At 47.1% G+C, this 13,255-nt stretch overlaps 1 protein-coding gene across 7 annotated transcripts in view; it reads right to left on the minus strand.

Annotated features, from left to right (window-relative positions):
- The window catches only part of Septin6 (septin 6), a 136,641-nt gene that overhangs the window by 70,322 nt on the left and 53,064 nt on the right, over positions 1 to 13,255 (minus strand). For 3 of the 7 annotated variants that reach the window (XM_028887313.2, XM_037198881.1, XM_028887314.2), the window contains exon 1: positions 4,431 to 4,757. In XM_028887313.2, the coding sequence (XP_028743146.1) occupies positions 4,431 to 4,460 (30 nt within the window). In that variant the 5' untranslated portion in view covers positions 4,461 to 4,757. Of the gene's footprint in view, positions 1 to 4,430; positions 4,760 to 6,903; positions 7,087 to 13,255 lie in introns of those variants that run through there. The other 4 variants (XM_028887309.2, XM_037198880.1, XM_028887311.2 and 1 more) reach the window with 3 other exon arrangements.

Consider the following 13,255-nt stretch of genomic DNA (forward strand, 5'->3'; position numbering starts at 1 on the left):
ATGGGGTTGTTCCCTTACAGAACACAAGGTGTGGGACCATACTAGTAACAAAGCCAGCAATTAATAGAATATTTATGTCAGACACAAAGTAAATGCTGTGCATATGATTGCAGATCAAACTCTCATTTTATTATACAGACCTATTAGTCTACTGTAATCAAGTTTTGTAATAAATACACCACTAACACATTTCCTGGATTTAAAATGTCAAGAGAAAACAGGGCTCATTTGCCTCATCTGGCAGCTCTGAGGAGGGGCAGAGTTCCTCCATGCCTTGGCCACCACTACATCCCCAGCACTTGGCATAGGACCTGGCAGAGTCCGTGCCCGATAAATAAATGTTGAAGAATGAATGAAAACAGCAGTGGGTGAATTGACAAATGAACTGTTCCCAAGCAAGTGGTAGAAGTGTGATCTCACCCATCTTCACACCTACCCTTTTTCGTATCCAGAAGCCCCCAGGAAGCCTTTCCTATCGCTTACAGCCTTCATCCATAGCTGAATTCGGTCCCCTATGATGACTTCTCATGGCAGGCAGTAGTTCTCCTCTTTAGCACTTAAGATGATGATAATTAAATAGGGATTTTTAAAACTTTAGTGTGTGTGTGTGTGTGTGTGTGTGTGTGTGTGTGTGTGTGTGCAGGATGTGTGTGGGGACTTGCATGCCATGGCACATGTGCACAGGCCAGAGAGTTTTGTTAAGAGATCACCTGAAATGTCAAGTTTCTATGGTAAGTGGTTTTTTTAACCCACTGAGCCCTACATAAAGATTTGTGTCTGCCCCCACCATTAGACTGCAAACCCTTTGGAAGGACGAGGCCTTACACAGAGGGCTGGTACCGTAACATTCCTTTAATTTTTGTTTTACACACAGGTTCTCCCTATGTATATAACAGCTCTGGCTGTCTTGGACTTACTCTGTAGACCAGGCTGGCCTCAAACTCACAGAGATCCGCCTGCCTCTGCTCTTGAGTGCTGGGATTAAAGGCGTGCGCCACCACACCCAGCTTCTCTAATGTTTCTGACAAATCTTAAAGGTACAAAAAAGTTGGGAAACTATGTAATGATTACCCCTATTCCCTTGACTTGGAATCAACAGTTTTTCACTGTTTGGGACCATGTAAACTTCATCCCGTACTATAGCCTCAGGTAGATCTATGGGGTTTGGTTTTCTCTCTCTCTCTCTTTTGAGAACAATTATTACTTTTAGTGATTAAGATTTAAGGAGGAGCATCAAGAGGAAAACCGTGAAGTAACTGCAATCCAGAGCACCCAAGGCAGGAGTTCCAGACTAACCTTGGTGGACAGGTAAAAGTCTGTCTCAAAACAAACGAACAAACAAAAGATAAGAGTGAGTAATTGTTACTAATTGTAAGACCAGAATGCAGAAGCAGTCTTCTCCTCAATGGCAGGTGGTAACTTGAGGACAACGCCTTCAGGGCAGTCCTGGCGAAGACAACTCTTGTAATAGTCCTTGCAAGGTCTTTCGTTAGGGGCAGTGGCTTAATGGACTGTAACTGGAAAAAGTAACACTGATCACATTGTGGGTGGTATTTGTTCAAGCCAGACTCAACCACACTCTGCTTTCCAAAGCACAGTACTTACAGTCCGAACCGAAAATGCAATCCTGAAAACTAGAATCAAGTGCCAGTAGATATAGAGATTCTGATGACTGCACTGTGCCTTCCTAGGTCACCTTCACATCAGTCATGTAACATCTCTAGACAGAGCAACGACAGTCCGAGTCATGTCACAGATGGAAGCACCCCAAGAATCTTCTACTACTTCTTAATTGTATCAGTATCCACAATTTGCATCTCCAACTAAGCTGGAACTTTGAAAGTCATGAGCTGTATATATGTATGCTACCTTTTTTTTTGTATGGTTTATAAGGGCTGGCCATAGTGTTGTTCACATCAGCCAAACAAGTATTCATAGCAATGGTGGAGAAATACAGAATCCTTTGTGGTGTTCATTCAGATGGGATACAACTGAGCTATGAACTTTCAAGATGCATGAACACCCAAATGTAAGGCCTACAAGAACAACTCCCACACCATTTTACTACTAACGGTATTTGGTCACAGTGATCCTCCAGAGACTGTGAAGAACATACACACCAAGACACTACTCACATGGCATCATGCCTCAGTTTACTAAGAACTTCAAAGCTTGCCACACATAGCATGATTCTCAGGCCTTCTCTTCCCAAGCCCTAAACACTTATTCCTTTGAAGAAATCAGAAGTAACCAGCCACTCAAAGTCTCTTGAGTTAATTCCAGCCTCCCCTGGTGAATTACAACTTCTTGCAGACACAAAGGAAAGCAGAGAGACAAATGACACATAAATAAGAGCTTCCCTAGCTTGGGGGAGGGAAGCATGGAGAGTGACGTCAGCTTTCCCAGAAACCCATTTGTCATGATAACAAAGTCTCAAGTGCTTGGGCCACTTCAGAATTTGCCATACAATTATGTTTTTCAGTATACAATGTGGAAGGCCAGCCAGAAAAAACTGGAACCACCCAGAGCAAATCAAAAGACCCTACACCATCCCTTACTGCACCCCCATTTGCAGAACAAAGGTGATCTCTAGGTTGCCTGAGTCGTGCCTATGGTGAAGCAGCCTTCTGAAATCGTCTCCTTTGCCAATATCAGCCTTGCAACCCCAATCCAGGAAAGGGAAACTGGTGAGGGCAGATCCATGAAAATTCATCATGACAAGAAAATCACCAGTGTAATTTTTTTTTTTTTTTTTTTTTTTTGGTCACTAAGGTTAGAGCAAGTGTAATCCAGGAAACTGATTCATCTACTTAAAACTATGGCATCTTTAAAATGCAGAGAAGAAATTGCCCTGGTTTTTCTCAAACTATTACAGTGTCAGTCTTGAGAAATCTCTCCAATTCCATCATCATCAAGAGCTGTCTCATAGCTGCCTCTGCCTTCCACACCATGTCTGCATAAGGAGCTCTGTGCTGGGGTGTACGAGGAGTAAAGAAGGTTTCGAATAAACGAGCCTGACCTTCCAAAACCAGACAGGAAATGCAATACATTTCTCTATCTGTAGAAAAAGATGCTATCAGATTCTGGATTCAGATTTAGAAAACAAATCAATTGCAATTACCATCAAATACCTACAGGCTGCTTCCTACCCCTGCCTTTTGTGCTGGAGTTACATTGCACGGCTAGTTCACTAAATAAATGTGAGCTTACAAGGTTATCATTTTTCCTCCAGTAGTATTCGGGGTAGTGGGCTATGCCTGCGCCTTCGACCTCATTCTGCTTCTACTTATGGTTCTGGTGTGCTGGTGGAATAGAAAAACTAGATCATTCCCACAAATGGAATCATCTCTTTGTAACCAAACTTCTGATCTAAAAACAAACAAACATGGAGCCTCCAGTTGTTGAGTATGAATGATTTCTCTGCACATCCCAGGCTGGAAAACTTTAGTTTTTAAAATGATTTTTTTTTTCCCCACAGTTGGTCGCCACCAAAAGAGAGGGAACAGTTTCTGCAGTTCTCAGGCTATTTTCCTCAGTCTCTACAGAAAGATATCAGCGTCACAGGTTTTAGCATACAAGCCCATGCACACTGAACCCAAGACCGACCCTCAAAGAAGCGCTCGGAAATGTACCAAAATACGCACCCAGCCACCTACAGGCTGGGTGAACTGCACCACCCCCTTCCACAGATGCACAAGTGGGACCCTGCGGGACTCAGCACAAGTGGACACAGAGGCATTGGGATGCAGGAACACACACCATAGAGGTGAGCACAGAGAAACAGGCCGACTCATTCAGGGTCACGTAACCCTGCCACGGGGAAGGCAGGAGGGCGCCCATGCACATATATGCATACACACTGATACACACAGAGACGCAGTCACATATGTAATGCATATGGAGAAACCCTACTCCAGCCATTCATCTCCCCGCCCCCTCTCCACACTCTGCCTTTGGTCCCAGGCTACCCTCAGCTCCGCGCCCCTCATTCTGAGCAAGCTGGAGTCCCAGCAGGCAGCTGTGCCCAGGGGTGCTGCCAAGCTAAGGGGACATGGACCCGGAGGGCTCCGTACTCATGCGGCCATTCATTCGGCAACGCCCCAGCAGCGGGGCCACAGCTGCAGCAAGGGAGGCGGAGGCGCTCACTGCAGCTTTCTCCCGCTATGCAAGTTCAGCTGCCCGCCAGTAGGCTTTGCCAATCGCCCCCCACCCTCCCGCCACCACAGGTCTCCAGGAAGCGCTGGGGAGAGAGGGGACTGAGCTGCTGACCCTGGGAGCAAAAGTCCCGCCTTGCCTCTGCTCCTGGATGCTACCCCACTGCCCTCCTCGTGGTAGTGGTGGTGGCTGTGGCCAAGTCTGTTCGGCCGTCCCCAGCTATCCCCCACCCCAACCTCCCAGCCCGGGGACTGGTACCCAAGCCCCGCACTCACCACCTGGCGAGCTATGTCGGCCGCTGCCATCGCTCCTTCGTCCGCCAGGGCTGCTACGGGTGCCGCCGCAACGGGAGCTGCTGCACAGGAAACAGAGGAGCTCCTCCGACAAAGAGAAAGTGTTACACTTCGGGCGCGACCAAGTCTGGTGGGGGGAGGTGCCAGGGAGGGGCCCCCTCACTGCTGCTCCAACCCCAACCTCTTCTCTATCCCCCACCCCCTCGGAGTAGGGTGTGGGGAGGGGACGGATTGGCCGCGCTGCCTTCCCCTAGGGCGAGCCCAGTTCCAGTTCTCTCTGCAACCTCAGCCTCGGCCTCCGTGAAGGGGGCGGGGGTTCCCTTCGGTGACCACGTCCTCGGGCCCCCCCCTCCCCGCCGCTACTGGGCTCCGTGGTACGTCCCGACCTCTGCTGAATTGTCCAACACACACACACACACACACACACACACACACACACACACACACACACATCCGTGTTCTCCTTTACATCCCTGAGCCCCCAGACTCGAGACTGGAAGGGAGTCCCGGCCCTTCCTCCCTCCTGCTCTCTGCTCCCAGGCTGAGATCTGCAGTCCTCCTTTCTCTTTTCCCAACCCCCATCACCCCTCGTGCTCCCTGCTGAGAACCCCAGGGTACTTGGATGGGGCCTCTGGCCTCTGGGGTCTCAGTGCTTCACTGTAGTCCATCCTAACTAACCAAGTTATCGCCTTGGCCCGGGAAGGATGGGGGGGGGGAGCGGCAGGACAGGGGTTGCCGCACCTGCAGCGCCACCACATTAGAGCTCAGAAATGGAGCGTTAATGGGGGAGCCGCACTGCAGCCCCACAACTGAGCTGTGACTTTTGGAGGACGTCTTTCCTGTCCTCAGGTTCCCAAGCCTTGGTTGTAGTAGGCTGTAATTTCCGTGGAGCCTGGCTCCTCATTACTGTACCTAATAAAAACTGACCTCACTGGTTCCCCTCTGGTCCCTGCCCTCTGTGTGAACAGGGTAAACAGGGATGCAGAGCATTCGACCTTCTAGGGTAGGGAGCCAGAATGGAGTCTCAGAGTGGGAGATAGCGATTACAGGAGGGGTCATCTGTCCAGCCCCAATTGCTCCTCAATCCTAATGCAGTCCAAGACTACATGACCGATCTGGAACAGAGCACATAACTCCCAAAATCTAGAACTATGTCTGCCTGCTCTCCTTTCCCTTCTAGTCAACTGTTATTGCTGGTCCTCTCCCTGGCATGTTTTTCCCACCTCCCCAGCGCTGAGATCCACCCCTCCCCTTCTCTTGGGATTGGTTCTTGAGCTTGGCATGATATAGTTTGCCAGAGGCCCAAGAGGGACACCCCATTCCTCAAAGTGATAGGCTCTTAGGTCTCTCTCTTGAAGTCAGCAGAAAAGGAGAAAATCTGGGAGAGGGCTTTCACATGCCTAGAAAGTGTGGGGAGAGAGGAGGCAAGGAACCAACATAACCACAAAAGCACTCCCCTGGCCCTTCATTCCACCTGGCAGTGAATGCGCCTCACGTTCTCTCGGGGAACTCTTTATGTAACTTATTCACTTTGACAACAAGGACTCTATGAAATGTGTCCCCAGTGCTTAAAGTGCTGTGTCCCATTAAGTGATTCCAGAACAGAAGAAAGTGGCGTAAAGAGAAGGTAGCAGGAGGGGCAGCCATGAAGAACTAAGTATTCAGGGCATAAGGTGACTGTCCGCCATTGTTCTAGCGACTCAAGAGAGTGGGCTAAAGGGAAGGGCCTGGCACAATCAGAGACCACAGGGTGGGTGACAGTATGGAGGAAGAGGAGCAGCTGTAGTTTCTGAGAGCCTCAGGAACACTTGGGGAACAGTTAGGCCCTGGTTATAGCACAAGCACATAAAACCAAGACTAAAATTGAGGAACTGCTTTAAGGCTTGGGCCTCAACCGGATGGGGGTGGGGAATCAGAGGTGTTGGCTGCTTCCAGGCTAGGCCTCCAGAAGGTATAGCCCTTGTGTCTTCCCAGACAAAGGCTGGGGTGTGGTAGATGACAAAGGCCCAGGCCAAGCTCTGTTATTGGCTGCACTGACTTCCTCCAGGGCAAGCTCAATTCTAATTCTCTCTGCAGCCTCAGGCACCGGAACCTCTGTGAAGGGGGCGGGGGCTCCCCTCAGTGAACACGTCCTCCATCCCCCTCCGTGCTACTACTGGGCTCTGTAAAAGCTGCTACCAGGATGGTTGAGCTGGAGGTCATAATGGGGTTATGGGGCTCCCCAGAAGTCCTACCAGCCTTTACCCTCAACACACACATCCCACATACTATCTCACAGCACTGGGGCCACTTCAGCACAGATACCTTGGCGCGCTAGGAAGTGCCACACTCAGCTGCCTGTCCCTAGAGGCTATCAGAACCTGAGCCAGATCTCTTTACAATGCTGGACCTCCCAGCCTGGGACAGAGGGTGTAATTCAAATCTCCTGCAATGCTTTTGTTCGTTCCTTACCTACCTGCTGTGTGTCTCTACAAAGAACACTCAGTTCTCCAGAGGTTTTGGAAACTGCTGGGGTCTGTGCCTCCTGGTCACCTTCTCAGGCACAGGGCAGGCAGAAAGGCTGAGAAGAGTTATCAGAGGCGATCACTTGGTAAATTTTGCTCCTTCTCTCCTCCTTCTGGATGGTTGAAAATATCTCCTTTCATGATAGGAAAAAAACAACAACAAAACTTCAGAGGATAAAATAAAAAAAACAGAGTTTAGGGGGAGAGACTGGCCGGTTAATTTAGTTGGTAGAGCACTTGGCTAGTATGCAGGAAGTCCCGGAGCTGCTTTCCAGCAGGGCCTAACTCAGCTGTGGTATAATCCCAGCATGCCTGTGTTCTCAGCAGTCCAGAGGGAGAAGCAAGAGAATCACATATTCAAGGTTATTCTAGCTACAAGTTAAATTCAAGGCTAGCTTGGGCTAAATGAAATTCTGTTGCATTTTTAAAAAGGAGAAAAAGGAGGAGGGAGTGAAGAAGGGGGGACCTTTTCATGAAAAGAAATGTTTGGACTCATAAGCACTACTACGGACATATGTGCATCTATGATGTGGTGTCCTTGTGGTACCCTGGCTACCAAGGCCCAGCACAGTGCAGTGTCTGGCAGGTGCTCAGTCAATGGTTGCTGAGTGATGAAATTAACAGAGGCACGTAAATGAGCTGTTTTCATATTTCTACTTTCCTTAAGGAAGCTGGAGCAGGCCATAACTTCCTTAGGGTCAGCAGGTGACAGTTAATGTCCCAGAAGCCACAGTCTTCTGCCTGGGAGAGGAAATGGCTCCCTTGCTAATTGGAGCCAACACTTACAGTCAAGCTTACAGAGATCACTGTGACTGATGAGGTGGGATGCTAATACTGGAGAGGATGAGGGGGTGGGGTAGAGGTGGGGTGGACACATAATAGTGACATGCATCCAAAGGCTCAGGAAAAGCCATTATCCTGAAATTATCCTGAAACTGAGGCTGTATGAAAGGAGACAATGAAGACCAGAGGAATTGGTCTCAGGGAAAGTAGAGAAGCATTTAGAATGATCTTAGATCGGAAAGTTGGAGGACAAAGCAAAAGCAAAGTGATCAAGACAGCATCAACTGCATTAGAAAGTCAGTTAAAAGTTGGAAGCCAGGTGATGGTGGCACACACCTTTGATCCCAGCACTCAGGAGGTAGAGCCAGGAGGGTCTCTATGAGCTCAAGGCCAGTCTGGTCTACAGAATGAGTTCTAGGACAGCCAGGGGTACACAGAGAAATCCTATCTCTAAAAACAAAAACAAACAAAAAAACTAGGTTGGTGGCACATGCCTTTAATTCTCTCTCTCAGGAGGCAGAGACAGGAGGATCTCTATGTGTTTGAGGCCAGCCTGGACTACATAGAGAGTTCCAGGACAGCCAGGAATACACATAAAAAGACCCTGTCTCTTTTGGAGAGAGAGAGAGAGAGAGAGAGGAGAGAGAGAGAGAGAGAGAGAGAGAGAGAGAGAGAGAGAGAGGGGAGAGAGGCTGTCAGGATGAACTGAGGATTCCTTTGTGCATTAACACCTGCCGCTCCTGGTTTTAATTTAGGCCACTGGCTCTCAAAATGTGGTCTTTCTGCACCAGCCTCAGTGTAACCTGGTAAGTTATAAGGAATGCAGTCTGGGGCTGGGAATGTAGTTCAGTTGGTAGAGTGTTTGCTTAGCGTGCACAAAGCCCTGGGGTCTAGTCCTCAGCACTGCAAAGCACAGGCATGGTGGCCTGTGTAAATCCCAACACTTGGAAGGCGGAGGCAGTAGGATCAGAAGTTCAAGATCATCATCAGCTACATAATGAGTTCAAGGCCAGCCTGGCTTACAGGATACCCTATCTCAGATCATAACTTGAGTATGAATAAGAGAGCCTGCAAAGATGGCTCAGTGGATAAAGGAAGGCTCCTCGAATCCTGAGTTCAGTCCTAGGATCCACATAGTAGAAAGAGGAAACCAAATGCTGCCTTTTGTCCTCTGACCTCCGCATACATACCATGGCATGTAGAGACTACACACACACACACACACACACACACACACACACACACACCTTTTAAAGAAGAATGTTATAAATAAGGAAATCAGATGGAGGGGTTGGCAGTTAGAGGCATTAACGACCTGAGTTTGATTCCTGGATTCCATGAGGTCATAAGAGAGAACTGACTCCTGAGAGTTGTCCTCTGACCTCCACAGGTGTGCCATGACACAAGTGCATCTGCACACACACACACACACACACACACACACACACACACACTAATATAAAAAGAAAGGAAGGAAGGAAGGGAAGAACGGAAGAAGAAAGGAGGAAGGAGTCCAGGTTGTGGGCATAGTTCAGTGTTAACATGCTGGAGGTCCTAGGTTTGATTCTCAGTGCTGCAAAGAAAAATCAATAAATAAAAAGAGGAAGAGAGCCTTTAAGAAACGCCAGATCTCAGACAGAAGGGGTGGGACGAGAAGACAATGGCTATAGAGACTGCAAGATGAGACTGGACCAGGTCTCGAAGAGCCATGTTAGTGACAGCAAATTGCTTGGGCTTCTTGCTCTAGAGTCGGGGTGCTCAGGCTGCGCTGTCTAAAGACAATGACCACTCAGTGTCTGGAATTGTGCCTGGCACAAATGAGATGCTCATAGAGCAAATGAAAAAAAAAGTTAATGAGTAGAATTTTCTCTTTTAAAAAACTTTTTAACCATAAATCTTTCCTAAATCTTTGACAGATGTTCGTGCTTATTAGCTAGCAAGCAACAAAATGAAGGAATGAGTAGCCAATGAATATTAAACAGGCAATTCCACCACTGATCATGCTTAATTCAACAGTTTATCATTTCATGGACATCTGTGCTTGTGGCTATGATTTTATATTGCACACACATAATCTAGACATATTTCCCACTCACAGAAGTGTTCTTTAGAAAATCATTTTATCTCATATGGTGTGATTTAATATATCAATTACTTCATGGCATTCTGGAAAGGACACCGTGACTTCCAGATGCTGCGCTACCTGAATCTGTTGGAGAAATGGTCCCTTAGATGGTGGGGACTTCAGAGTGAAGAAGTGACAGGAGCCCATTTGCAACTTGAAAAGGTCAGCTCTGGCTTCAGCTAGGAAAAAGGCATTTGGAGCAGAGAGTGACTGGAGTACAAGTAGAGTGACAGGTCTCAGGATGCTATTTGCTGTGGTTGGCGCCATCCAAGAACTTCCGTTGAAACAAACAAACGCAGTCCCCTTTGTGAGGGAGTGAGAAGGTGTGAATGCGATCCCAGCACAGGGTTTAGAGGTGGGGCCTTGAGGAAGTGATTAGGATTAAATGGGATCATGAATGTGAAGCCCCTATGACTGGGAACATTTTCAGAATGTAAGATAATTATAACACTGACTTTTTTATTGTTTTTGGTTTTCTCGAGACAAGGTTTCTCTGTGTAGCTTTTGGAGTCTCTCCTGGATCTCGCTCTGTAGCCCAGGCTGGCCTCGAACTCACAGAGATCCACCTGGCTCTGCCTCCTGAGTGCTGGGATTAAAGGCGTGTGCCACCACCGCCCAGCATAACATTGAATTTTTAAAATATTTATTTTTATGTGTGTGTAGGCATCGGTGTAAGTGTATGGCACATGTGTGCAGGTGTCCTCAGAAGCTAGAAGAGTGTTGGATCCCCTGGAGGTGGAGTTACAGGCTATCAGCATGAATACTGGGAACTGAACTCAGGCCCCTGCAGAGCGGCCAGCTCTCTTTTCTGCTGAGCCATCTCTCCATCCTGACCCTCCTGTTTCTCCTTGAGTGCTGAGATTGTGGGCATGAGCCACCACCATGCCTAGCCTGCCCATGTTTCTTAATGGGTGATAATTAGTGTGCATTAGAAGGGGAAGCGGGGATGGGGAAAGGCCGATAAACTTGTACTAAATTACAGTTAGATGTTCAGTAAACTACAGTAAGAAGTAAGATGTTCTAAAGCCAGGCGTGGGGTGCATACCTGTAATCCCAGCACTTAGGAGTGAAGGCAGAAAAATCAGGAGTTCAAGATCATCCTCAACTACATAGCAAGTCGGGGGCCACCTTTGGCTTTATGCGATCTTGTCTAAAAAAAGCAAAAAAATAAACAAAATGTACAAAGTTCTAAAAAGAAAAAATTCTATATCTAGGAGTACATTTCAGTAGTAGAGCTTTTGCCTAACATGTACATAGGCTCTGGGTTCAATCCCCAGCACTGCCCCCCAAAAAGTTATACTGTGTTATTATACAGTAGGGTTATTATAGATAGTAATAATATTTTACTGTACATTTCACTAAGATAAAAGAAATTGTTTTGGATTTTCTCATCATAATTGAATGTTTACCCCATTACTATAGTTAGATCTTAACTGCCCCCTAAAGGCCAATATGTTAAAGGCTTGGTCCCCAACTCAGCACCATTGAGAAGTGGTGGAAATTTCAAGAATCAGAGCCTCGATAGAAATCATTATGTTACCGGGGCATGCCCTCAAAGGGAATTGTGGGATCTAAGTCTCATCTTTTACTTGTTTTTCCCTGGCTCTCCATCAGGTGAGCACTTTTTTTGTACCTTGCACAGGCCTTAAAACAATACGATCAACTGAAAGCTCAATTGCCAGAGCTGAAAGCTCAATCGCCAGGGCTGAAAGCTCAATCGCCAGAGCTGAAAGCTCAATCGCCAGAACCCACATGGTAGAAGGAGAAATCAGACTCCTGCAAGTTGTCCTCTGACATCCACAGATGTCATGCCCACTCATCCCCAAGTAAATAAATAAAAATTTAATGTAAATAAATAAATGAACAAAAAACATGAACAAACAAACAAAAAAGGAGATATTTGGGATACCTTGAGAGTGGACAATGGTGGATGGTGTTAAGGACTGATAGAACTTAGTCTGGTAGTTTAGTTTATCTGGGTATAAGGCTCCATGGAAGAAGTGATGTTTGACTTAAGATATGAAAATCACATAGGAGTCTGCAAGAACAGTGTCAAGGACATTCCAGGTAAAAGCAAGAGCATGTGTGAAGTCTGTGTTCAAGAAACAGGCAGTGGTAGCTCATGCTTTTAATCCTAGCCCTCAGGAGGCAGAGGCAGGTGGATCTCTGTGAGTTTGAGGCCAGCCTGGGCTACAGAGCGAGTTCCAGGACAGCTAGGACTGTTACATAGAAAATCCCTGTCTTGAATCACCACCACCCTAAAAGAAAGAAAGAAAGAAAGAAAGAAAGAAAGAAAGAAAGAAAGAAAGAAAGAGAGAGAGAAGAGAGAGAGAGAGAGAAAGAAAGAAAGAAAGAAAGAAAGAAAGAAAGAAAGAAAGAAAGAGATAAAAAGAGAGAGACAGACAGAGACAGAGAGAGGAGAGAGAGAGAGAGAGAGAGAGAGAGAGAGAGAGAAAACAGAAAGAACTGGGGCTGGGCTGGGCTGGGGCTGAGTGGTAGAGTGCTGACAGAAAGCTGGTGTGGCTGGAATTCACAGGGCCTTGAGTGAGGTAGCACAGAGCAAGATCATGCAGGGCTCAAGGCCATTGCATTGTTTCTACCCTGAAAGTCTGGAGGGAAGCTGAGGATATACTCGGTGGTAGAGTGCTTGCTTAGTGTGCATGAGATCTTGGGTCTAATCCTTAGAACTGGAAAAAAACAAACCAAACCAAATAAACCTCTCTGAAAGCAAGGGAAAGCTTATCAGGGCCAGGAGGACTTAAAACAGGAGTGTGATGTTTGAACATCCTTGGCTTCAGCATGGGGTGGGCTAAAGAGGAGACTACAAACGGGAAAGCAGGTTTGAAGGCTGTTGTGGCAGCCTACCTGAGTGATCATGGAGGCTTGGGCACAGTGGTGGACGTGCACATGGAGACAAGAGGACACATTTGAGAGATACTTAGACAGTAAAATTGGTCCAGGTTTGGTGATTTGGAGGGTAAGGAAGACAGATGTCAACCTAGGGACTCCTGTTACACTGGAGGGACAACACCAAGTAGGAAGTTACACTCAGAGGGGGATATAAATATGAAAAACACTGGAGTATGTGGAGTATTTAAGCCCATGTGAATGGATGCAATTACCTAGGGGCGAGTAGAGATGACTAAAGACTGAACTCCGGAAAACACCAATACTTCCAAGTGGAAATGGGGCTGAAGACAGAGCTGAGCTGACACAGTGCTGGCACTGCATGTGCAAGCCTTTGGGTCTACCTCCCATACCACCAGAAAGGAAGGGAAATAAAAGTGGAGATGGAAGAATCTGAAAAGACAGAAACTCGAGGCCAGCCAAGATCATGTGTCATTGGAGCTCAAGGATCAGAGAATTTCAAGAAGAAAGTAATCAACAGAATTGAA

The sequence above is a fragment of the Peromyscus leucopus genome, chromosome X (genome assembly GCF_004664715.2).
Source record: "Peromyscus leucopus breed LL Stock chromosome X, UCI_PerLeu_2.1, whole genome shotgun sequence".
In the NCBI taxonomy this organism is placed as follows: domain Eukaryota; kingdom Metazoa; phylum Chordata; class Mammalia; order Rodentia; family Cricetidae; genus Peromyscus; species Peromyscus leucopus.